Genomic DNA, 25,637 nt, shown 5'->3' with positions numbered 1-25,637 from the left:
TCACCACACAAATCCAGTACCAAATGTGTCACTTTTATTGTCTAGTGAAAATATTTGTTGAAAAACAGTCCCTAGAGAGAGGAAAGTAGGCGTGTTCTAGTTCAAATGTTAGTGCAAGGGCCATGGGTTTATTTACAGAGAGCACACATGCTGATAATATATATATATATATATATATATATATATATATATATATATATATATATATATATATATATATATATATATATATATATATATATATATACACACACACACACTTTTAATGCAGTGCTATTTTTGATAAAGTAAATTACAATCAAAATACCGACATTCTGTATAACATTCAGCCTTGAATAGAATTTTTCTGATCGTTGGTTAGAAATATTTTTTCACATTATGCCCTCACAAAATATTTCAAATGTAATAGAACCACCCAAACTCTACACTGTTTCACTTCTGGATGTACAGTAAATTTGTGTACTTCCATAGTGTTGCTCACTTTCTATAAATTGTATTTATTGTACCTTTCCATATTTGCAGTCTTTTGAAAACAGCAACATTGATAAAGAAGTTTCTTGAGCGCCTAATCTATTTGTTTAGATAGATATAGATGTTTATTAGCATAATAATTTGATTTATGAAGGATCAGTCATCCCACTGAAGATTGGAGTAATAGCTGTTGTATAATATTCCACATATTTTTACTGTATATTTGCTCAAATAAATGCAGAATTGTTGAGCATAAGAATTTATTGTTATTTTTCCCCCAGAAACATAAAGAAATCTTACCAACCCCAAATGGTATGTGGGGATGGAGATTTGTTAGATGTAACTTAAAACTTACACAACATCAGTATTTTCTTTGGCCATGTGGTGACTGCAGCTGTGGGAAATATTTGAAGCAAGACATGCAAGCAACTTAAATTAAGAGGACAGGCAAAAGTATTTCTACTCAAAAGCCGAAACACATCTCTGCATGCAGCCATGATGAATTTACTGTACATGCATGCAAAGAAATCATCAGAACATTCTCAAAACCAACAGCCACACAGTCAGTAAGCAACAGTTCAGCTTTTAATGAAAGGTTGTCTCTTGGCACAGGTTTGCTAATAAATAAATAAAGCTATTATTTCCATCCATCTTTATAAACTAACAAAAAAAGCATGAAAAATTATCAGGAAAAGTCAAATTATCTGGACTAGGGTTAAGGTGTGGCATGAAATGCTACCACATTGTGCTATTTATATACAAGCACCTCCATGAATCATTTGCTGTGAGTTCGAGAGTGTGTCAATAAACAAAAGCACAATAGAAATCAAGACATTTTGTAAGTAATGGGACTAGACAAAATAGCTGATCATCCAGATCAATAAAACAGAATCTGTCTAACAGCTGTCTGTTCATGTCGTATTTACAACCATTAGACAATCGATCCTATCAAACATCTAAACAGTGTCAGCGTGGTCATCGTTTAAAGGATAAACAGGAACACTGCAGGACAAGAATTAAATAATATTAATGAATCTGCTGTGTGACATGTTTATAGTCTAAACTTTATCATGTTGCCATGGGTTGGTTGGTTTCTTTCTTTCTTTCTTTTAGCAGCAATGCATGTTTAAGAAATGATCAGAAACATTTCAAATGACAACACCATAGAGAGAGAAATTGATAGGGAGAGCTAAGCTCCATTCCATGAAATCATTCCCCTGCAAAAGCAAAACTGAGTGAAGGTTGAGTGTCACTGCGATGAGACCACCCTGAAGCTGCAGGTGGGTTTTCCAGAGATGCTCTCACATTTCCACTGTCCTCCTAAGCATAAGAGTCAGCCGATCTCTCTCTAAACATTTCAGTACGTTGAACAGGCTCTTACAGACTCATCTCATAACTGAAAAAGTGATTTTTATGTATCTAGTGTTTATATTGAGGCCCAAAATTTCAAGGGCAAGTGCACATTTTAGTAGCTTTCAATACATGTTTTTTTTTTTCTGTGTATAAAAAGGAGAGATGAGACATATCACACAAACCTGGAGTATTAAAACACCTGCTGTGAGCTTCAACACACACCTGCTTTGCTGAGTCTGAACAAAGGCTGTTTTGTTTCATAATCTTCTGCAGTGCTGTATTCAGTTGCACACACACTCATTAAGTCTCTGTCAGTGGAGCACTGGTGAGTTATGGCAGGACTGGAGACTCCTCGGCGGCGATACTGTCATCCTGCCTCTGAGGAATGAGGCAGCTGCCATACACACTCACTCACTCACTCACTCCCCCTAGGTGACTAGGGATACATCGAACCTAAAATAGATTCATAATGTACTATTTGAATGCTGTTTTAAACTGCTGCAGGGGAACAGATGAACTCCTGATAAACCGGACTCGTTTTCTCGCGACCCATCTCACTTCTGCCAATACTGAGCTAAAAGCACTACCATACTGTCTATAAGATCCTGATTCAGTCTGAGGACATATTCTTAGATTCTGAAAGAAATAAAAAACTCTAAATGGTAATTCTATACCAAAAAAAAAAAAAAAACCTTCAGTCTAGCGGTTTACAGCTCCCTTCAATACCGATAATATTGTCCTGTCTAATCAATGACTCAAACGTGAAATGAACCTGAGAAATAAAAATATTTTTTTTTTTTCCTTTCCAGCATAGATTCCTTTACACTTTACAACTTGAACTGCCTTATGACTGAACTGATAAGGAAATGTTAAAACCACAACTAAACAAGCAAAAACACATTAGCAGGTATAATGTTGTGCCATACGACATAAATATATTCAATGTTTTCCAATCATTTGATTAGACCCATTTTGACTTGCAATAAACGTGACAGGAATATGCTTTTCAAATAAATTATTTTTTTAACAAGCTTCAAAACATTATTCTACAATCATCAGAAGATTATTTTAAGAACTCATATTGTCTGATACACATAATTACACTATAAACTCTGATGCCTAGTGGTCTTAGAATGCAATTAGCTTAAAGTTACGGGGACAGAAAAAAAAAAAAAAAAACATATGAATAGAAATGTTTCAGTAATAAAGCTTACAATGGATTTAAATCCCATACATCTTGACATGACTGCAGATTTGTGGGATATTACAACAGACAGACAAATAAAAAAAATCTGAATAATAAAAATTATGTCAATAATACCGATAATCATAATAATACTAGAGGTAGCAGCTGATTATGATGCTTTGTTTTCTTCATGTAGGTTGGTAGAAAGTAGTTCTCATACTGTCCTTCAACAATGTCCTTTTTGACGGCTTGAGCGTCTTTACTGGCTCTTTTATGTACATGTGTCCTGTATTGCATTTTTATAGGTGTTGATTCAGATCTGTTGTTTCGGAGAGAGAGGCTCTTCATAGATAAAGTGTCTCGAATGCAATGGCACAACAAGTGCTTTTCAAGTGGTCTTCAGTGGAGAAAAAAAACAACAATAGGATAAGTGTAAAAAAAGACACCTTAGGCGCACATAGAAGCGCAGATTGTACGCACATGCACACACATACTCACACACACACAATGTCAATTACAAAACCAAGGAATTGTATTCCTTAAAAAGTGGTTTTGACAACTCAAAATTCTTCATTAAACAGGGCTGACCACATTTTAACCAAACAGAACAACTATAACAAGATAAGAGAGGCAGATAAATAAAACAAAGTAGGCAGACAGAGTGATAGAGAGAAAGAAAGAAAGCAAGAAAGAAGAGAAAAGGGAAAGATAGAGCCCTTACGTAGTAAGTAAACCTCTCCTGCTGCCAAAGACAGAACTGAATACAACAGCACACATTCAAACTGACTCACACACACTTCTATATACAAATGCTTACATATTGTCTGCCACTTTGGCATGAACATGATTCTTTGTGTCCTTCTCAGCCTCATTGTGGCCATGCAAGAAGATTTAAGATCATTTGTTCTGTTCCTCGTGGTTCTTCTTATTTAGATCCATTATGTAGGCGTCTGTGTTTTACTCATCAGGACTGATAGAAGTGATGGTAGTGATGATGATGTTCATGATGATGATGATGCTCATGTCGCTGGACCACCTGAGCTAGTCCTCCTTCATATAGCACCAGACCGGGCAGATCCCTCACATGCTCTTTCTCTATGACTGGGCCAGACGTCACAGTCGGCCCAAGAGGCCGGTAGTGCAGACCTTCTTTAGGCCTCTGCTTGTGTCGTCGGTACGGACCTGAGCTTTGGTGCGGAGGGGTCTGGCTGGGGACTGCTGGGGGAGGGGGCGCTCCTCTTCTCATCACTCGACCGGCGGAGGCTTGTGTGGGCGGCGTGCGGTGTGTTTTGGGGGAACGGAGTGCGTGTGAGTGCCGGGAGAGGATGGCAGGAGGATCTGTGGTGATGGTCTGTGAGCGCCGATGGTGAGCGGGGTATGCGTGGCCATTCTCGGGTTCCTGAGAATGTGAGCGTGTCTGATTTGATGAACGCGCGGTGTGGTGAGGTTTTGCTGGTTCTGTGGCTGGAGCTGCTAGAGGAAGCACAAAATATTTTGTTTTAATGGTTATTATTATTTATGTGTTTTAAAAGTATCAAATTATAGCTTCTTCACCACAAAAGAGTGATGATCTATTGCACATCTTGTATTACTATAAGTTGAAGTGCATGTCATCACAAACGGGCCAGCACTAAATAGACGTGGTCTAAAAGTGGTCCGAAACTCTTTTAATAATTTTTTTACCAGTCAATAGTCGCGTTTCCACTGTCAGGCTAAAAGCGGCCGTGCTAGTACGTGCCAGGGCCAGTCGCGTTTCCACTGTCACTTCCGGTGCTTGATCGTGCCTCGTCTTTGCTTCCTCTGGGGCAACAGCCTGGGTTTTTTGGCCAGACAAAAACCTACGGCCAAAGCGTAGGCCACTTTTATTGTGTTCGTTTTGTGATCACGCTAGTTCCAGTGACTTATTTCTTATTTGTTTTCTAATAACTTCCCTTTGTTGGTGAAATAGTTGCATGATATTGTTCCTGAGAGGCATGAAAAGTGCAGATTTAAGTGGAGCGCAGCAGAGCTTCTGGCCCGATGGTGGAAACGCAGTGTTATTTTGGCCTCAGTGCTACAGGTCCAAGACTATTAGCCTCACTCGGCCCATTTAAAGCACTGGCTCACACTGGCTCGACAGTGGAAACGCGGCTAATGACATTAATCCACTGAGCTAAAATTGGGATTTCAACTTTTTTTTTGTTATGCGCATTTAAAAAAAAAAATCACACAAGACAGATTTAAACACCAGGTGTGAGTAGGGCCTAAATGAGAAACCTCTATTGTCTCCATGTACTCTTTGCAATAAAATCTGTACCTGTTCCAAAGCGGGATGTGTAGTTTTCAATGCCGGCCAGGTCAAGGTAATGGTTTCTTCTCTCCAAGTTCTCATCCACACTGTGCCGCTGACAACCTTGCTGGTCAGCATGGGAGCGCCTAACACAACAGCATCATAGTGTCATGAAAGCAAGTACACTGCTCTGAGGTTGTATACACAAAGCAGACTTGAACCAGTCTATGTTCTAACTCTAATGTAAATTTATTTAAAGATGCAAGTGTGACATGTTCTATATTGTAGTTTTATGTAACAATTACAGACACTGATGTGTGAAACTGATTTGCATATGATTTCCTAGTACCTAAGAATTGCTCTTGACTTTTTGTCCGAAGTCTTGGAGTCCTCAATGCACTTTTCTCCCTTATGCTTGGGATGGGGAGTGTCTGATTAAGAGAGAGAGGGAGAGAGAGAAGAGGGGGTCTTTATCAAAGAGAACGACGTTGAGTTGCACAGCGTCACACACACACGCACATATACTGCAGCAGTTTTAAACACCAACCAAAATAATAAAGAAACCTTTGTTCCCTGCTTTCTATTTACTTTGAAGCTTCATAAAAGAAGAAAAAACAACAATGCTTCATTTATTCTATTTTGAACTCAGGCCTCATATAAATCTAAAAAACACACACTTGTGAATTTGCATGAAGACAGCTGCTGTTCAAAGGCTCTTCTCTTTCAAATACATGACGGGTATAAATAGCCCAGACGACAGCACTAAACAAACAGAAACACTTCTGTTTCTTCAGAGTACTTTCTGTTCTCCGTCACAATGCTTTTACCAAGTAACACAGTAAGAACGCGGCTAAATGTGGATTTATTTATTTTTCAAACAGCAAAAGACTATCTGAAAGAAGGCTTTCAGAGAGGGATAAGATAGCACTTTCCAAAAGAAATCCAAAAGCTCAGAGCTGCAGAGGTTGGGGTTTTTTCTTTCTGTCGTCTTCTGCCTTTGACTATGAACTCATCTTACATGAGAAGCAATGACATGGAAGACGGGTAAAAGAAGGAGACAGCGTAACAAGAATTTAGAATTGTTCTCGCAAAAGTTCTGTCTACTTGCCCTCATGTTGTTGTTGTTTATATAATGGTACACAAAATTTGGTATTTAAAGCATGTCCAGACTGCTGTTGTGCAATAAAAAAACTAAAAAAAAACTTAATTAGACACCACCTCTACAGATTTCAGTTTGACCATCACACAAACCCTATTGACTTCTTTAATAGTGTCTTTTTGTCCCTTTTGATCAAGTTTGATTGATCCAGTTACCATTCCATTCCATCACTGTATGGAAAAGAGCAGCGCTAAAATCCCTTTGTGTTCCATGGTAGATATTATACAGTCATATAGTTATGGAACCACATGACTGTGTGTAAATGATGACTGTATTTCTGAGTGAACTCTTCCTAATATCTCTCAATTGATTTCCTGTTGCTCGAAGAAAACTGGCTCCGTACCTGTGTTGGTCTGGGTGCAGTTCCTCCATCTCTGGCTGGAGTCTGGGGCGACGGAGAGCTTCACCCTGAGTGTCTTACTGCTGCTGGGCGAGTGATTCACTGATGCGTCCACCACCTCATAAATGGTGTGCAGTAGACTGGTGATGTCCTGAATGCAGGGAGATACAGAGGGAAAAAGAACATCAAATGAAGAGATCTTCACTGACACGAGACAGTCAATTAGTCTTTTATATGCTGTGCAAGCCTGTTCCTGATATATGATCAGATACATGCATTATTCATAATTCATACACAAATATGTCCATAATAATGTTAATCAGAGTCTTCATAGCCTCAGGGAGGGAAGACAGATGCTGACGGCAGTGGAGGACACATGTGCACAAAATCATGAAACATGCTTTACATCTGAGGCTATTTAGCATGTGCAAGTGACATGTAAATGCAGAGCAACTATGAGGTTTGGGGAAAAAAGGAAATGTGTGGCAAAAATGTTAGTGAGTGACATCTATTTAGTATGTCCTGTAAGTGTTGTCTCTGTTGCTGGACTTTCCCATGACAAAAGACAGCAGTCATGGCCCTTATGCACACAGGTCTTGGTCTTACCTCTCTTGTGACCTTGCCATTGTTATCAAAGTCGTAGAGGGTGAAAGTCCACTCCTGCCTGTTATCTTCTTCAACTGATACGGCACACTCCAACTCCTGATTAATAAACAACAATGGATAATCATTGTTTCAGTTAAAAAGACTGTTCATAAATGCTGGGTTGGCATGAGTGTCCTGATGTTTTTTAAAAAGAAGGCTCTAATGCTCACCAAAGCTGCATTTGATCAGAAATACAGTACAACAGCAATATTTTGAAATATTACTACAATTTAAAATATATATAAAAAAAAAAAAAAATGTTGTTTTTTTTATACATTTTCAAATGTTATTTGTTCTTATGAAAGCAAATCTGAAATTTCAACAGCCACTGTGTCACATGATCCTTTAGAAATCATTCTAATATGCTGATTAGGAGCTCAAGTAACATTTCTGATTATTATCAATGTTGAAAATAGTTATATTTTCTGCTATATTATATGCTGCTATATTTTTGTGGAAACTGTGAAACATATTTTTTCAGAATTCTTTGATTAGTAGTAACTTCAGTATAATATAAATGTATTTGAAATAAATAATTACATCTTTTGAAACATTATAAATGTCTTCAGTGTGACTTTTGATCAATTTACTTTTAATGCTTTAATCCAGGCTGAATAAAAGTATTCATTTCTTGAAAAGCCTACTCAGTATGTATGTGTGTTTTATACTGACCTCAAACTGTAATTGTTTGTGTGGTCCGACAGTGGCTGAGCCTTCAGTGTCCTGCATTCTCTCTTCCACACTACAGATGTCAGTCTTCTCAGGGGGCAGGGCCACTGCATGGGGACACACATTCACATAATGATAAGAGAACATTTCATACTTAAGAAATCCTCTTACTATACACACACACACACGCACGCGCGCGCACACACACACACATATACACACACACACACACACACACACACACACACACACACATATATTGTCTTCATCTCATTTAAGTGTGCCTCTACCTTTTGTTCAAATGTGTAATTCAGTTTCACATTTGTATTTTTTTTTTCTTTTTTAATGAGAAAAAAAATATTTAGAAACATTTTTATGATCATATATGAACTAAAAAGGGAAAGAGATAAAGGAGAATGCCTAGGGAGCACCCAGCTATTTTTGTATCCAGCCATGTCCAATGGATTAAGGGAAGTTGTGGCCTAGTGGTTAGAGAGTTTGACTCCTAACCCTAGGGTTGTGAGTTCGAATCTAGGGTCGGCAATACCATGAGCAAGGTACCGACCCCCCAACTTCTCCCTGGGCGCAGCATCATAAATGGCTTCCCACTACTGTGTGTGCACTTTGGATGGGTTAAATGCAGAGCATGCATTTTGAGGTCCCCTCGAAAATGAGATGTTACATCTCAAGGGGTTTTCCTCTTCACAATAAATTTGACAATTTGACAATTCTGAGTATGGGTCACCATACTTGGCTGAATGTCACTTTCACTTTTTTTTTTACATTGAAGACACTCATACAGTCTTATAGTATGGGACATAAAACTTCAATTTCAACTTCAAAACAAAAATTTGCTATCACACCCTGAATTTTAATCTCAGAAGCACATGTTCCTCTACACACTTTGTCGGAGTCTTGGAAAACATGGATGGGCATGTAGCACACACGTAGCTCATGTCCACATCTCAATTCAGGGCCACTCTTAGTGCAGTGGCAGCCCTTTCACAATGGATCACCCGAAAGCAGCTTTACAAAGAAGTGTGTCTTACATCCTCCACTAAGTGAGCCAAAGCCAACAGCGGTATGGCAAAACTGTCTAAGATGTTTAGGAAGGATGAGGAAGAAACCAGAGGAACCAACAAATCAAAATGTAAGGAGTTTAAATCAAAACACAATGTGGCACCACTTACGTCAGTGATGTTAAACAGAACTGGTTCCTTGCATGTAACTTAACCAACCGTGACATGCCGAGTTTAATATGTCACAACTGAGATTTGAGTTTTTTGGCTGAAGAAGGGAAGATTTTTTGTCAATAACCTCTTGACTTTTGGCTTGTTTTTCCATACAAAACTATCGTTGACTTGTAATATAAAGTCTTTTGGGCTACCTTTATTGTGGTGTTTTATCTTTGAAGCTTCATAGCGTCTGTTTATTGAGCTTAACTGCCTTCTTTTGTCTTCATTTTTGGGTGAACTCTTCCTTTAAGAGCATACTAAGGGAATCAGCTCTGTGCCTAGCTAACACTGTAAGTATAAAGGGATAAACAGGCCTAAATGCTGCCATCACAACCTAAGGCCAGACTTCAGAAACATCCTCGATATCCCATGTGTCTCGATGTCTGAAATCCCAAGCAAATTTAAAGCGAGTCTAACAAAGTCTAACAGTGGCCTGTTCTGATGTAGAGACTGCCTGTCAGAATTATTCCTGAACTAAATACCAAAAAAATTTCAGAGACAGTTTGTCTCTTTGTGTATAGCAGGTAATAAGATGGAGATGTTTTAAGCGAGAGCAGATCTAACGCAGCTCAGTGAGGACACGGCTCAGCACCAGGCTGGGTCCTGCAGGCTAAATCCTCCCCCCTGCCCCAAATCCCTGTGCTTTGAAGTTCCATTCTCAAACCTTTTGGCCCAGGATCAGTCCGTCTGTAAAACAGAATCTCTAATTAATTAAGCAAAGTCAAATCTGAAACACTGTTTGTTGTACGAGCCAAAAGGATAGGCAGACACAACAGTATCTCTCTGTCTTCTTTCTCTCTCATTCACTTCTCCTCCGCTGATCCGCTCAGATCAAAGAGGACCTGTCTTGTCCCTCTGCAGCGAGAGGCAAGGGAGGATGAAAAAAGAAAAGAAAAGCACCAGAGGATGAGAGCAGTCGTCCCAGGGAGCTTTTACAGGTTTTTTGGAGGGAAACAGCGTCAGATCAGGGCTTTTGATCAGGGCCAGAAACTCAAAGGCAATGCTGAGCTCCAGGGCCAAAGCCTGCTCGCCAGCCAGCACACAAAATACAGGAGCTGTTTATCTAGAGGACTAACAAATGGTCTCAAAGAAACTACACACACACACCATACACACAAAGGAAGTGCTAACTTTCACAGCAATAGTCAAAGTCCTTCCCCACAGAGTGATGAGACAGTCAAACCCGCTACAGAGCTCCGGTGACGGAACTTAAAAACCCCGCTATACAACACAGAGGACAGCTTGGCAGCATCCCAAAGGTGGCTTTGAATCTAAAGGTTCACCTGGAGTTCAGAATAAACTGTGTGTTGACTGGTTAATAGCTAAAGCAGGGTATGTGTCCTCAGTGTAGATGTTTGGTTCAGGCTGAAGTGCTGTAAAACTGTTGTAAAAAAAAAACAAGTAGATTTTTTGGCTAACTATGCTATCCTAATGTAATAACAAATCCAGCAGGTTTGGGGGAAACTAAAAAAACTACATTGCTCCTATTAAATTTTAAAAAGCTGTCTACACGTGATTGTTTTGTTATCAAGGATATCTTTCTCTTACATTTATTTAAATACACTGGTATATGACCACTGTCTTCTTTCTGTGTATGTGCCAAAATAATACATGACAGAAGCATTAACGTATGATTAACAAAAATCTTTGTTTTACATTTTCACAGCTCCACTAAAAAAGAGCCAGATCCAATTCCAGAGGCACCGGACAAGGTACAATAACTACTGATTATGAGGAAACAATAACACCATAAACACTGACCTTTGACCCACACAGATAACATTAAAGCACATAAGCTGTAAACGTTGTTTGAACAGGAATCTGACCCTGTTGTAGCCTTTTCAACATTACCTTCAATTCACAGTCAAATGATTTGATTTTCTTTTGCCTAGAGCCTAGATAAGATCCGCTTTAAGTCTTTTAACATGCTACTATGAGTTTAAATCGCAAATTACAACCTTCGATTTATGGTCCAATGACTCAATCAAAATCACAAGGAATAAATCATACCATGCTAACATCGTGCAAATGATTAAACAGAAGAAATAATAAAACTTCTCTTGATATAAGAGCAGAGGAGAGATCAGAAGCTATATGCAAGAGAATAGCAGTTGCCCAGGGGATATAGTGAGGTACTTTACCTTCTAAACGATAATGTTCATCACTGATTCCTTCAGCATAACCTTCATCCAATGGGTCCTGCAGTGACAGAGGAAAAGACAGTGAGGCCTCTTCAAAAGAATAAGACTGTAAGAAGATAATATGACACTTCTCAAACAAGGAACAATGCCAAACTAAAGCGATGACAGTATTTAAGACAAAAAAAATTTTTGTGTGTGTGCAATTTGTATTACAAGGACAGGATGCACATGCACAAGCACTACTGTCTTATTCCAAACCAACCATCAGTCTAGAAGAAGACTATTGTCTCAACACACCTGCTACCTTTGTCTCATTTCAACACTTCAGCTGTCTGCATACTAACAATTCATTTCTGTGGCCCAAAGACCGACCGTACAGTGTCTGCTGAAGCTCTGCAGCTGCGTGTGTGTACATGCTGCTTCTGCCAATGAGGAGCTGCTTTGTCTTCATCCACACTACATGTCTTGCTGTAGTGCCTCAAGCCATACACTGGTCACTAGAGACACAAAGCCACACACACAAACACACGTTCACCATATTGCTCGAGAGGTTAGCCAACAGCATGTGAGGGGAACGCGTTAATTATGTGTTGTCTGGATGATGGATGGGCTGTATTATAAATATGAGTTCTTCTCAGTTGGTTGAAATGAGAATCGGTCAGCAGAAATTCTCCTTCTCTTATTTATTTTGTTGTTCTCTCTATCATTTAAGGTCAAGTTTGGCTAGCGCACTAATTGGCCATATTGAATGAGTGTGCTGTGCTCGAGAGCATGGATACGTGGCTATGTGTTGTTGCGCATGACATTGAGGGCTGTGAGAAACTCTCTAATCCCTGAACTTCACCTCTAAGTGGCGTTTAGCACAATCACTGTGGCGTCTGTCCGCCCCTCTCAGTCACTCTTAAAAAGCTCTTTAGAGTCCCACTCACCCCCATGTATTAAAGCCCCTTTTCTTGCTTCTCTGCTTCTGTTTTCTTATCCCCACCACAGTCTACTATATGTGAAAACTTCTCACACAGCCCTTACAATAATGAAAAACATTTTTATTTAAATACAGCCTTTTACAAATCCAAGAATTCCTCACTTTGTATTACAAATGCAATACAATTTTTGATCAGGAACACCTAACGATTAAATTTCACACATATACTGGTAACACCTGAGTATGAGTACTAGGGACATCAAAATGACATAATACAAATATAAATAACATCATTATTATATAAATTATGAATAATGATATCACTTTCAACAACAAAAATAATCAATATTATAATTCAAATTGATAAATAATCATCATATAATATCTATGGTTGTATAAAATATTCAAATATATTATATTTAAAAAAAAAAAGTCAAATTAATTAAAATATTACAAAATATCTAAAACTATAACTAAGGCTGCAGTACAGTGCAACTCAAACTACATAACAACTGGACAAACTGCCTTTCAGTGACAGACCAAAGTTTTTGTACACTTTCCAGATAACATCAGAGACTAATTGACTGTGGAGAGTGTAATCAATAGAGTCTGATCTCTCTTCAGCTGTGTAATGGGAGGCTGAAGAGGGATCTGTACACACTCAGTGTGTGAGAGGGGGACCATGTGCTTCAGGTCACTCACTAATGTACGGAGACCAAGTGCCATTTATAGCACAACTGAAAACTCAATAAGAAAAAAGGGACAGAGTGTGCGTGTGAAGGGTGAAAGAGAAGCAAAGTGGCTTTGATTAAAAACATTATCTTGTAATTTGACAGATGACATTTTAACCAAAGAATGGAACACATCTGAGAGAACTTGTGTCCTGTGACTAACTTCTGGTGTGAACACATTCGTGTCCATATTTGTTACTGGCTTGTGTTTCTAAATGTTTATAACAGATGAAACAATGACATTTGTGCTGTGGGTCTTTTGCCTCCGCAGCATCATGAAAAGGCCTGTGGAACATAAACAAGGCTTCACTCAATCCATGCCAGCAACCAGAAACTCTTTCCCAGACACCATGTTTCACACTCTGTGGAAAACCAACCACATCTTTTTGTTTTAACACAGGCCAAAACAGGAAAGAAGAGAAGTTTGAGTTGCCCACAGAACCCACATTACAGATTTGCCAAAACACATAAACACATACATCAAGCTCCCTAGGGCTGTGTTTCTGTTGGCCCTATGATCAGTGGAAATAGCCTAAATGAATCTTTCAATATGAAGAGACAAATATAAGAGTGAATTAAAGAAGAACTAAGAGCAGGAGAGAGACACAGACTAAGGACTGTTCACACAGGACACTTTTTTTGGTCTATGTACATAAGTGGTAGACAGACTTCTTTGGTTGTTTTTTTTTTTGCCACTGTGATGAAAATACTTTTAAAATCATTTAAAATAGGCCCAGTACTAGAGGGGGAGCCTGGGGGGGGGGGGTCACTGTGGGGGATGGGGTTGGAATTTTGGTGTTTACGTTAGACAGAATCGCTCGCTGTTCTGTGTTTTTCTCCAATTCTGATAAGCATGCTCACACATTCTCACTGACAAAATGTAAACATTTTGTAAATAAGAGATTTTCTGCATAGTCATCTTAATTGATTATAACATAACTTTGTGAAATTGTGATGAATTGAGATGAGTGACAGCTTTTTCAGGATGCTCTTTGCGTGCTGTCTAGGTGATATGTCATTTATATAATACATTTTCAGAATTTGAATAAAACTTTTGATTTTCATGCTTAGCCAGCAGCCACGTACACACTTCAATGCCTCATATTACATGCAGAATTTTGCCGCATAAGGTAAGGCAATGGTTATTATATTGGTTGTCATCCCAAACAGTATGCTTGCTTTTCTTTTGAAATTAACAGTGGTTTGTGAATGTAGATGCTTTCATAACAAATCATTTATCTGGAGCGTTTATACCGTTATACTGTATACTGTAACTTGAAACTATTTTATGAAAATGCATTTAAATGTGTTTTAAATTGGAAGTGCAACAAACCAATCTGATCTAGGAGCCGGATGTGGCGAGGGGGCGTTGTTCAGTGAGGTCTGCAACGGGAGAGAGACACAGGAGACGAGCGGCGCGTAAATGGATCCAATGCAAATGACATGATTATCTTGTGAGAATATATCCTACATGTTTAATGCTATATAGTTAAAGCTACTCTAAACAACTCCTTTCATTATAAAGCTTTTGTCCAAGTCTGTGGTGCCTGTCTAGATTAGGGGATTCAAATTACTGCATCACATGCCAAACCGTATCATACAACTTCTCAAATGGTAATAGTTTAAACCTGAAAACACACTCACACACATTGTCAAGTGTGTATAAGTGTCAGCCCGAAGTGTCTGGCACATTAATATGTAAGCACTATGAAAAATTAAATTCACAGCAAAAAAAAAAAAAAAAAGAGAAAGCCAGGGGGATTTCTTAACCAGGTTAGGTATGAGGAAACTGTATGTGTCTCAATTAGATTCCACATATGAATGTGGCCTTGTTCATTTTGTCCTTCGGGTATGTGTGTGTCTGTGTCTGTATGTTTGAATGTCTGTAAGGGAGTGTGTGTTTGTGTGCATGTTGTGGAAAGTCTCATGTCCAACACAACTATGTATTTTCTGTCTGCTTGCCATGCCACAAGGGCTGATGGACAATTTACGCAGCTGATGACAGTTCTGCATGATCACAGGCCAGACACACACGCACACATAAAACACACAGACATGAACAGTCGCCAAGCCTTCACTAGGCCACAGCCTTGGAACGTCATCAAACCCAGGGAAACCTAATTAAGACTGTCGTCTCTCTCTGTCGCCTTCTCACTCTTTCTCTGTCACCTTCGGTTTTCACACTCGTAGACCACAGTCTTAATCATATTAAAACAAGGAATGAAAGATGGAGGGTTTCAGTGCTGTGAACCACAGCCAACCAGAACCACTCCATTTTTAAGACAATTTAAACCTTCACAAAGACACATCCACCTACAACTGCCACAATCAACTACCAACACATAATCACAGGCACTGACGGAAAAAGACTTGCAACTGAATTTCTGTTTAATCTTGCATGTCTGTAATCTTGCTTAAGCGTTTACAGTTACATGCACAGGATCTCAGGAGATGGGATGTATATGCTAGCGCATCGAAATAGCACAATCCCTACAATCCTCCAGTATCCCTACATATTTTCCTACAAGTGAGGATAAAAGAGTTTGAAGTGCAGTGACCTACATAAGCACCTCGTACTTCATAATGAGCAGAACAGACAACCCAGACAACCTGAACTACTAACCTGAGTGTCAATACTGCACTCTTAAAGGGAAAGACAGGTCACCCAAAATGAACATTCGACCATTATTTACTCACCTTCATGTCTTTCTACAGCTGTCACTTTTCTTCTGTATTTTGAAAAAATTCTGTGTGTGTTTCTATACATTTAAGTAAATGTTGTTTTGCACACTGTAGACTTCCACTGTATAGACACAAACACTCTTATTATTATTATTGTTATTTTTTCATATTCCACTGAAGAAAAAGTAATGAGAGCAGATAAAAGTTAACCATTTTAGTTTTTTGGTGATCCAGCTGAAATTGTGTAGCTCTGTCACACATACAGAATGAGACAGGAAGAGAGGTAACAAATAAAACAACTACCTGAGATTCCCCTCAGATTCTCTGTCATGGATTGCAACACCACATTTTGGCAGCTAATTAACATAAAGAAAGAAGAACCGTGTAAATGGAGACAATTGTTCTAGGATGCAATTCAAGAAGTGACTTCACCCTGTGAATGCTTGTGTTGTGTATTTGTCCCTTCGGGGCTTGCCGTAGAAAGTATATGTTCATGTGCCCCGGGGTGCTTGTTAGCTTCACAGAGAAAAAGATTTACATTCTTTAAACATTGCTGCTTTCTTATTTTATTATTCATTCAATATCAAGTGAATGCCAGGAAAATGCTCGCTTACACAGCGTTTGACAGGATGGATTTATGTTCTTTAAGTTGCAAGCAATATGGCCTGTCAGTTCTTCAGCACAATCTGGAAGTGAGAATATGCAAAATGGTCAATTTTAAAGCTGTGAGAATCAACTTAACCCCTAAAAGAGTCGGCTGGGCTATTAACTCAGCAGGAAGTTGAGTTGGAGGGTCTGTAAATGCTCACCTGCTGACAGACATGGTCATGCACATCAACTCTCTTCGATTTGCTTTGAACGGTTAGGTATATGATGCTGCTTCTGGCTTAAAGTCAGCAGAACTATCAGTTAGTGAGCTCAAACTATAAAATCTAAAAAATAAAAATTGTAATAAATAAAAAAAAAAACATTCTGTCTGGACTGAACACAGATGATCTGGTGTAAAGAACAGTGAGGGGAGATTGGCAGAAGATGGACTGTTAGTGGTTGTAGTGTACCGTGTAATGTGTGTAAAACAAACCTTGATTCAGTGTTTCAAGCATTTTCAAGTTACGAGTCCTGATAATTGTATACCCACCCTGGCACAAAAAGCCCATTCCACACATCCAGAATCCAAACACATGCTGCTAATTTACTGAATCACAGGTTTCTAAATCAAGTCAAGCTGAACAACAGAAATGCAGTCAATGGGCGTGTGTATCCATGTGTCTGTTCATATGGTTAGTTTGCCCAAAGGCAAAGATAATAGAAGAATTAGAGCATTTTTAGACATTTAGTATTGTATATGTCACTGATGTATTTTCCTAGGATGGAAAACATTACTCTAGACTCAATAATACACTCCTGTCAACAAACAGCCACAACAGAACATAGGGACAGATTTGAGAAAACACACTCAGCAGAGAAAAATTGAGCTGAAAGATTTGACTGAGTGTGACTATTTACACCAAAAAAGTGATGGATTCTCATATTGGAGTTTCAGCCATCTCTTCAGAACTCCAAATGAAGTCAGATGAAGACATAACTGACCACATTACTACATAACCTGGCCATAAACAAATATCATCAGTATAGTATGTGTACGCTGTGCATAGAAACTACTGGAGAAGCAAAAACAGCAGGTACCTGCATTGATGAACATTTGTGTGAGGGGTTAATTGAAGACTATGCAATGGCCTTACACATATGCCAAACATTCATGTTAAAAGTGAAGTATCCTTTGAGCTAAAGAGCTAAAATCAGTTGTAAATGAAAAATCAAAGACAACATGTTCACTTATTAAGTCAAATACAGTACTTTCATGTATTAATTGTGTGAAAGGCCTGTATTGTGTGTATTACGGTGTGTGTAGGCTGTGTGTGAACAGTTTACTTGTGTGGTGTTTATAGATGTGGAGTTTGGCCAGGCAGTCAAGTAATTAGCAAAATATGGCTCAATATCAGCTACATTTTGGCAGTCGCAGTGTTTGGAGACGGTGTTGTGTCTGGTATCCTCGATACTTGGTGATTAGATCGTAACCTCACACATGCGTCTGTACAGTTTATTCCCTTTTTAAAGGTGGATATAAAGAAATCATTAAAGTGTGTGTGTGGGCAGCTGCTTGTGTCCGGGTCTGTACACGCTCCTTAGAACTTTCTCAGATGAGATTAACATTGCAAACATTTCCCCACACTTTACCTCACCCACATCAATGTGCTCCACACTGATGTCACCACACACTTACTGTCCATAAACACACACACACACACACACACACACACACACACTGTCTCTACAGTCATCCACTAATGTAGCTATAAACATAATGCAGATTTATTAAACTGGATGTGAGCATGATAGTGTTTATCAAGTCTGTTTGATCCTGTATTTTTGTAACAAGGCAGTATTTTCTATTGAAACAGGATGAGGGGCAGGACTTCAGACTCAAGGGAGAATATAGTTAGGCTATAGAAATACAGGAGCTAGAAGGCCCACTTGACATCCTAACACAATGCATCCATTCTCACAGCTAGACTAACATAACATCCACAACACATATCCTGTATGAGTATCACTGACAGATTCAACTCAAAGAGGTTTGCAGAATAGTTATTAACAGATAAAAGAATCTATCTTATCAACTTTGCAGGCAACAACAGGACACTTATCGAGATAAAATGAAGCAAACATACAATACTGGTGAGGCTATGCTCTCTTACTAGAGACACCTTTAAATCATGAAAGCTACAGAGTGAGAGAGCGCTTTGAAGCCCTGAAAATGAAGCAGTGCTCCCCGTTTGTTCTACTCTCTCTTCCCCTTAGGTGATCCCTCCTTTACCCTATTTCCCCTCTTCCTTTTCTTTTTAAAAGTAGAGAAAAGGAATAACTAAACTGCCCCAAAATACAGAGAAAAGACTTTTCAAACAAAGTGTTTGAAACTCCAGCCTGTTCCTCTCTGAAGGACTTTAAAGACCAGAGTAATAGAGCTGAAGATCTGTGGAAGCATCAAGTCAGACATTTAGAAAATCCTTCAATATTACTATTTAATAAGTACTCTAAATACAGACAGAGTGATACAAACATGAATTAAACACGGTGACAAAAAATTAGCTTTTATGCTTTTTCTTATTACTGTATCATAATGTTATGATCTAACAAATTATAACATTTATCCAAGAAATTTGGGATCTGCATGATTTTTACTGCTTTTTTGAAAAAAAGTTCACTTCACATAGTTCACTTTACTGCTTATTCGTTTTTGGAGAAAAACAAACTGTAATTTAATGGAATATTATTATTAATAAATTATAATATTTTAATGTTTAAAATGTAGATTAATTTATTCCTGTGATGGTACAGCTGAACTTTCAGCAGTCATTACTCCAGTCTTCAGTGTCACATGATCCTAATACACAGATTTTGTGCTAAAGAATAATTTCTTATTATCAATATTGAAAACTGATGTGCTGATTTATATATTTTTTTTTGTGGAAACTGTTTTGAGGATTTTATTTATGCATGTTTATCAGTATAAACATACTAGTAAATGTTTATTTTCATATAACAAATCAAAAATCTCAATCTTACAATTTGAAGTACAGAAGAAACATAAATGTGTCAGAGCAGTTGAATAAACAAGGACTGTACAACAACACTGACCTCAGTTCTTCTGTTGCTTGTGCCTGTGGAGTATGTGTGTGTGTGTGTGTGTGTGTGTGTTTAAGGAAATGTAGAAAACACAGCCCAATTCTCAGCTGTTAATCCTGGCAACTCAGTCCACACATTCCCACCAAGCACTTTGATCTCTAGAGCACATCCGAACAGACGTGCTTTAATGCACAAAACACACACACACTTTCTCTCTCTGATGCACCTAGCCAGGCGCCATCCTTGCACCCAGCACACCCCCATGCCACACATACTTAAACATTATTTTTACACACATACTTACACACTTGCATTACACATAGTTATAAATGGAAAAACACATAAAAAACACAGGCAACCATTTAAATCATCTACAACTGAGATGACTGCAGTGCATTCATTTTGTACCTACAAGCCAGCGTTGCATGTCTACTAAACAAGACTAACTCGAGAGGAAAGTCCATGTTACTTTAGAGAAGGTTATCTCAACTTAGATTTAGTGCATTTGCTGTTATTCCTGGATACAGACTTATTCATAATCTTCTAATAATTCTGAAGTGCATTTCTGAAGCCTAAAGTGGGCAGAGCCCACCGTCGCCATCTTGGCAGCACGTAACTCTTGAACGTGGACTGAGCTGGTTTCTAAAACCAAGCCCGGCTAGCTTGACGGTGGTGACATAAGCGGCAATCCAGCTGTCACTCAAGTGGCCATGCCCTTAATTATGAAGAACTATTAAGTCTTAATATAACTTAAAATGAATGAGTTGTAAAAAAAACATCACCCCCTCACCCTTGTCATGAAGGACAAAATTAGCTATATAGACCAAAAGCACTTTTTGTACCAGGCTGTAAACCTTTTCTCCTGCTGTAAAGTTGGGCATTTTAACATTGGGGTGGGAGGGGGGGTCTATGGGAGCCAGCCTCTAACAACCAGTTGAAACAGGGTAGGTTTAGGTGTAGGATTGGTGTAGGCGATAGAAAATACATTTTGTACAGTATAAAAGCCATTACGTCTATGGAGAGTCGATGTGTGGTTTACACCAACCCTACACCAGATCCTACCCCTCACAAAAAACTACTGCCAATTTTGTTTTATTTCATGAAACACCACTGAGTATGTTTGTTTATGGGGACACATTTGTGTCCTCATAAACCATATATACCAGAAAACACACACACACGTATAAAAAAAAAAAAAATAGATTCAGTCTGTGGCAGTAAAGTTAACATTAAACAATGACAACCACTTGATAAAGGAGTTGACAGAGCAGCCACCGGCAGGACCCTTCACTCTTCCTGTCCTGGAAGAACAATCTACTTCTTCTCTGTTCCCCTTCTTCCTTCTTGTCTCTTACACTAGGTGCATCTCAACAGCCCTACACTGGAGCCAGGTGTTGTCCCACTTCCCAGAGGCACCCTCTTCCATTTTCTTTCTCTTTTATAAAGAAACATAGCATTTCACTTCCGCCCCCACCCTCTGTCTTTCAGTCTCTTTCTGTCATCCTTTCTAAACCAGCCCTGGAGAGACATGGTAAACCTGACACCTAGAACAGAAAGAGAAAAAAGTCTGAGGGTAAGTGTGTGACAACCACACTTGAAGCTTAAAGTGAAAGAAATACTTTGGATATCGGGACGGGAATAAAAGAGACAAAGGATATAGTGCATATATTGTCATTCTCTGTGCTACAACAAAGACCATTCTGTAGTAAAGACAGCAAGAGAGAGGAAAAAGTGTGTTGGTTGTCAGGAAAAGAATCCGAAAAATTTCCCCCAAAAAGTTCTGAAAATCCAAAAAGAAATTATTTTTAGAATTACAGTTCTCTATTTGATCTAAGCTTCAAAGTGTTTGGTCTCCGAGTGATCCTACACACAGAGTGATACAGAATGCTTTCAAAGTCATGATCAAGTCTGGTTTATAGTTGACCTATTGGCTGCTTTTGACTGTGCTGGAGATTGTGTTTGGTGTCTGGTTTGCTTTAGTTAAGAACTGTTGTGTCAACTGGTTTCAGAGTGGTTTTCAAAAGCCACATTTCAAAGCAGCAACATCGTCTGGTCTTGGCACTATGATTCTGACTGATTTTAGATTCATGATGTTCCTTCTTCTTTGATAGTGTGATTCGGACTGGTTTTAGCACTGCGGTGCTATCTAACTGAAAGCTTTGATACAGTGTAAACGCAGTGTGGACAAAGGTCTGATCTCAGTTTGACTGATGAAAATAGTGGCTGAGGTTCAAAACAGCTAGCTAATGGGACTAACAAACACAGAATGACCAATAAATGCAGCTGTAAGCCACACAATGACAAAACTGCACCACACGACACAACACCAATCAATCACTTTAGAGGGAACTAAAGTAGCACTGCACTGACTTTAGACTAAAATACAAAAAGGTAAACAGTAAGCTTGATATAGAGGACAGGTAATGATGGAGTCAAACTTAATTTTACATTACCCACATAAAAGCCACAGTTCAGCATGCTTACAGCAAGGCCACAAATCTGACCCCTACCTCTTTTTGAACAAGAACTTATAGTGTAATTTACTAATAGCAAAGGACCTATGCAAACCAGACTGGAAAATATAACAGGCAGTGCTACATAAAGTCTTGTGTGTGAATGCCAGTTAACACAGCACAACACAAACACACTCATCAAACAGATTCCTGACTCAGACTCCCCGCCGTCCACACCATCTGAACCACATTTGCAACACAGACACACACAACTGTCTGAACTAAAGCACAGCTGCTATAACTAACTAACTCTCCAGGTAGCCTCTATTAGTCCCAATATTATCAGCTTGCATTTATGAGTGAGGTTTATGCTTTTTTTCATGCTCAGGGAGTGAGGTAATTCGTTGAATTCTCAATAAGAAAAATCTAAAGTCGATAGTTTAACTTATAATAACTTGTGACAAGCTGGTTTTAAAATAAGTGTATTATATAGAATCAACATTATTCTAAAGCACCACTAAAGACCATTTTTTTAAAAAAACTCCAGAGACAATAAGAAAAACAAACATGTTTTTAATAAAGGCTCTCCCAATACCTTCTCCCATTCTTTTATTCTCACACCACTCCATTAAGCATACACCAATTAAGTTATCAAAAAATATGTTCAAATGTTTGAATTCATTCATCGGGGATCCTTTTGCATTCTGGCCAAACTGGAAACACACACACACACACACACACACACACACCAACACACACACACACACACAAACACTTCTCATCTATTGTTTCTTAAACTCCTCATTAGTACATCAGAGGAAAAACAATCAGGTTTTGTTTAAACAAACCCTGGTTCCGATTATCATATTTAAGTAATGAAGGCAAACGTTAAAAGAAAAAAGTGAACAACTTTATGGCTTTATAAAGTTACATAAATATAAAACAGGTAACTCAATGAAGTCATTTCAGACTTTGTAACTGTTGTTCAGTGCATTATAATCTCTCCAGCTACAATAAAACCTCCTTCTCACAGCAAAGAGCGAAAAAAGCAATAAACTTCAAACTGTGTGAACTTTGAACCAGGCAAGAACATTCAAGAGCTCTTTAAACTTATTTTCTCCCCTTCAGACCACATGATCTAAAATCCACACCAATGTGTTTATAATTTATTTGCCTGCAATGCAGTACTATGCATCATACATGCTAAATAAACATTTATTGCCACTAGTTTCTTAGAGAGTTAGAAAAAGAAATGCAGCATTTCTCCAGCAACACTCCAGACTCTGAAAGTTTTAGAGCGTCAGGTTTGTGTTGGACATCCACATGTGAGGACTGGGTTTAAGAAGTTGTGGCTGCATTCTCCTGCTGGTTGAAACGGTTGTTTAATAACAGCCTTCTGGATTTCCTTTCACTTTTTTCTGTCACTCTCAGCATCTCTCACTATCTCTCCAAGCCTCTAAAACGTCTTTTGAGACTCTGCAAAAGCCCTTGACCAAAAGAGGCTTACTCCGAGGTATTTCCAGAGGATTTCTCCTCTCCTAAACGACAGCGCTCTTATGTGTTTACTAGGATGCCAAATCAGAGACAGACTGGCCCTCCCTCCACCCCTCTCTCTTCTTCACAATGCAGCGCTGTCACCAGCCTGTCAGCCTGCAATGCTTTCAACCCGCAGTGATCTATTACCTACAGAGAGAACTTGCATCTGTTCCTAGCCCTCACACAGTTCTTCCCACCACCTTCAAATAAACCATTTACCCATGTGAGCCGCCAGTGAAAAATTTGACGCGCCTTTTGTCGAAACATGACTGCTAAAACATTTTCCTTGTTGGACAAACATGCTAATGATTTGCTTGCATGAAGAAAGGTGATATGAATCCAACTATATACTTTCTAATACATGCCAAACCGACTTATTTATTCACCTATTGACATTTCCTCTCTAAATGATGTGCCTGTCACAAATAAACAGCCTGAACCTGTCTGGAAACCAGACTTTTCCTCTTCCTATCATTCAAAGGAATAAAAACACAAATCTCCTCCTCTGGCTTCAAAGGCAGCAGCTGAAACCGTGGCGAGCGTTTTACCAGACATCATTAAAGGGAAACGTGTATTCAGAGAGCGCTTCCCCTTTAATCACTCCTGGTAATAACGCCACTGGCTCTAATAGTTGGGCTCAAACTACAGAGTGTTTCCAGAGAGTAAACTATTGTCCTTGGTGACGTCACAAAACAATGGCACGATCGTTTTCAAAGCGCGTGAATTGGGTGGTCTAGAAGCGCGTGTGGCCTCTAGCAGGCAACGATCATACTGCAACGCGAATATTGCTGATATACGCATTTAACATCTATAGCCTAATAAGGGTAGTTGACCGTAATATGTCAATTAATTTTTTGTATTCAACATTGACATTACACATGCGTAAACATTTTTTTTATTTTATTTTTTAACGCGTCAACATTTCTTATAACCTAAGTTCATCACCATTTTAAACTTTTTTTTTTTTTTACTTTACTAGTTCATTTTAAATAGGTTAGTTGGTTGTGTGATGCAACAACTTAATTCTTACATCTACAAATATTCCATTTAGTCTCTCGGTTAACATGAGGTCATAAAATCGCATGTATATAATTACAGAATAATTGAAATTCTTTGTTTAAAATAGATTTAGATCAGTTACAGCGCGTCACACCGCGCAACCAGCCTACCCATGGACTGAATTCATGCAGAACAACGGAAAGAAAAACAGTGGCAAACGACGTTTATCGCAACAAAACAAAGTTTCTGATCGGTGGAAATGTAACCTTGAAAGAGTTCCGTACATGCATCCCTTAACTCAAAGCGCGCAACATTTCTCCAGTCAAGAATAAGAGTTGATTCCTGCAGTCTTTGATTGAAATGAAGGCAAAGCGCACACAAGTTCACTTTCTCAAAGTCCAAAATCTTCACACAATTAACATGCACTTGTGCTGAAAAGTAATTAAAAGCGTTCCCGTACCCGTGGAGACAGTCCGCAGGTATTCTTCTGCTGGGAGTCCTGTTGATCTACACGAGAGCTCGGACAGTAACACTTCTGCTTAACCATCCAGTCTTCCGCTCCTTTCCTCGCCAAACACGCGTTAACTACAAAACTATCGCCTAAAAGAGCAAGATACTACAATTTATACATAGTATCAGTGTCTATTCATCAGTTAAACAGTTTTGAAGTTTGTTTCCTAAAGCTTTTCTTTATGTTTACAGCAAACGTTCAAAGATGCAGCTTTGTTTTATTAGTCATTTAGCCAGTTCAACCGTTTCAAATAATACTGTATTATTTATATTATTTGTAAGTAGTATAGGCTACTCACCTTCAGGACTCTCCCTCGCTTTACAAATAGCAGCTTTAAAAAGGAAAAAGACGTCGTATACATGGATTACTCGAAAGAAGTATACCAGAAGCGCTTTAAAATCAAAGACTTTCCCAACAACATCAAAGAGATGCCGTCTTACCATGTTTGGAATGAAGTTTACCCATTTCTCTGCATCGGAGAGCAATTGAGAAACATCAGAAATGAAGAAGAAGAAAAAAACACACACACAATCCAGAAAGAGTGCGATATTTGCGAGCGTCCGTAAAGAAGAGCGCGCGGGTTCCGTACACATCCAGCAGCAGCGGAGGATCGAGTGATCTGCGGCTCTAGCGAACGAGACGAGAGGC

At 38.8% G+C, this 25,637-nt stretch overlaps 1 protein-coding gene across 2 annotated transcripts; it reads right to left on the bottom strand.

Annotated features, from left to right (window-relative positions):
- Positions 1-1,037: 1,037 nt before the first annotated feature.
- On the bottom strand, positions 1,038-25,637 carry LOC128016850 (protein naked cuticle homolog 1-like). Of its 2 annotated transcripts, none has more exons than XM_052601692.1 (10): positions 25,430-25,637; positions 25,288-25,320; positions 24,939-25,078; positions 11,469-11,526; positions 8,096-8,199; positions 7,385-7,480; positions 6,782-6,929; positions 5,629-5,710; positions 5,307-5,425; positions 1,038-4,480 (listed from the first exon to the last, which is right to left on the bottom strand). In XM_052601692.1, the coding sequence occupies exons 1-10, from the start codon at positions 25,452-25,454 to the stop codon at positions 3,975-3,977; spliced, it is 1,311 nt and encodes a 436-aa protein (XP_052457652.1). In that variant the 5' UTR covers positions 25,455-25,637; the 3' UTR covers positions 1,038-3,974. The 2 variants fall into 2 exon arrangements, with proteins under 2 accessions (XP_052457652.1, XP_052457651.1); XM_052601691.1 differs by having other exon boundaries at positions 1,038-4,483; positions 25,430-25,636.

This window comes from Carassius gibelio, chromosome A7, assembly GCF_023724105.1.
Source record: "Carassius gibelio isolate Cgi1373 ecotype wild population from Czech Republic chromosome A7, carGib1.2-hapl.c, whole genome shotgun sequence".
In the NCBI taxonomy this organism is placed as follows: domain Eukaryota; kingdom Metazoa; phylum Chordata; class Actinopteri; order Cypriniformes; family Cyprinidae; genus Carassius; species Carassius gibelio.
This window is presented reverse-complemented; position numbering and strand designations above follow the sequence as displayed.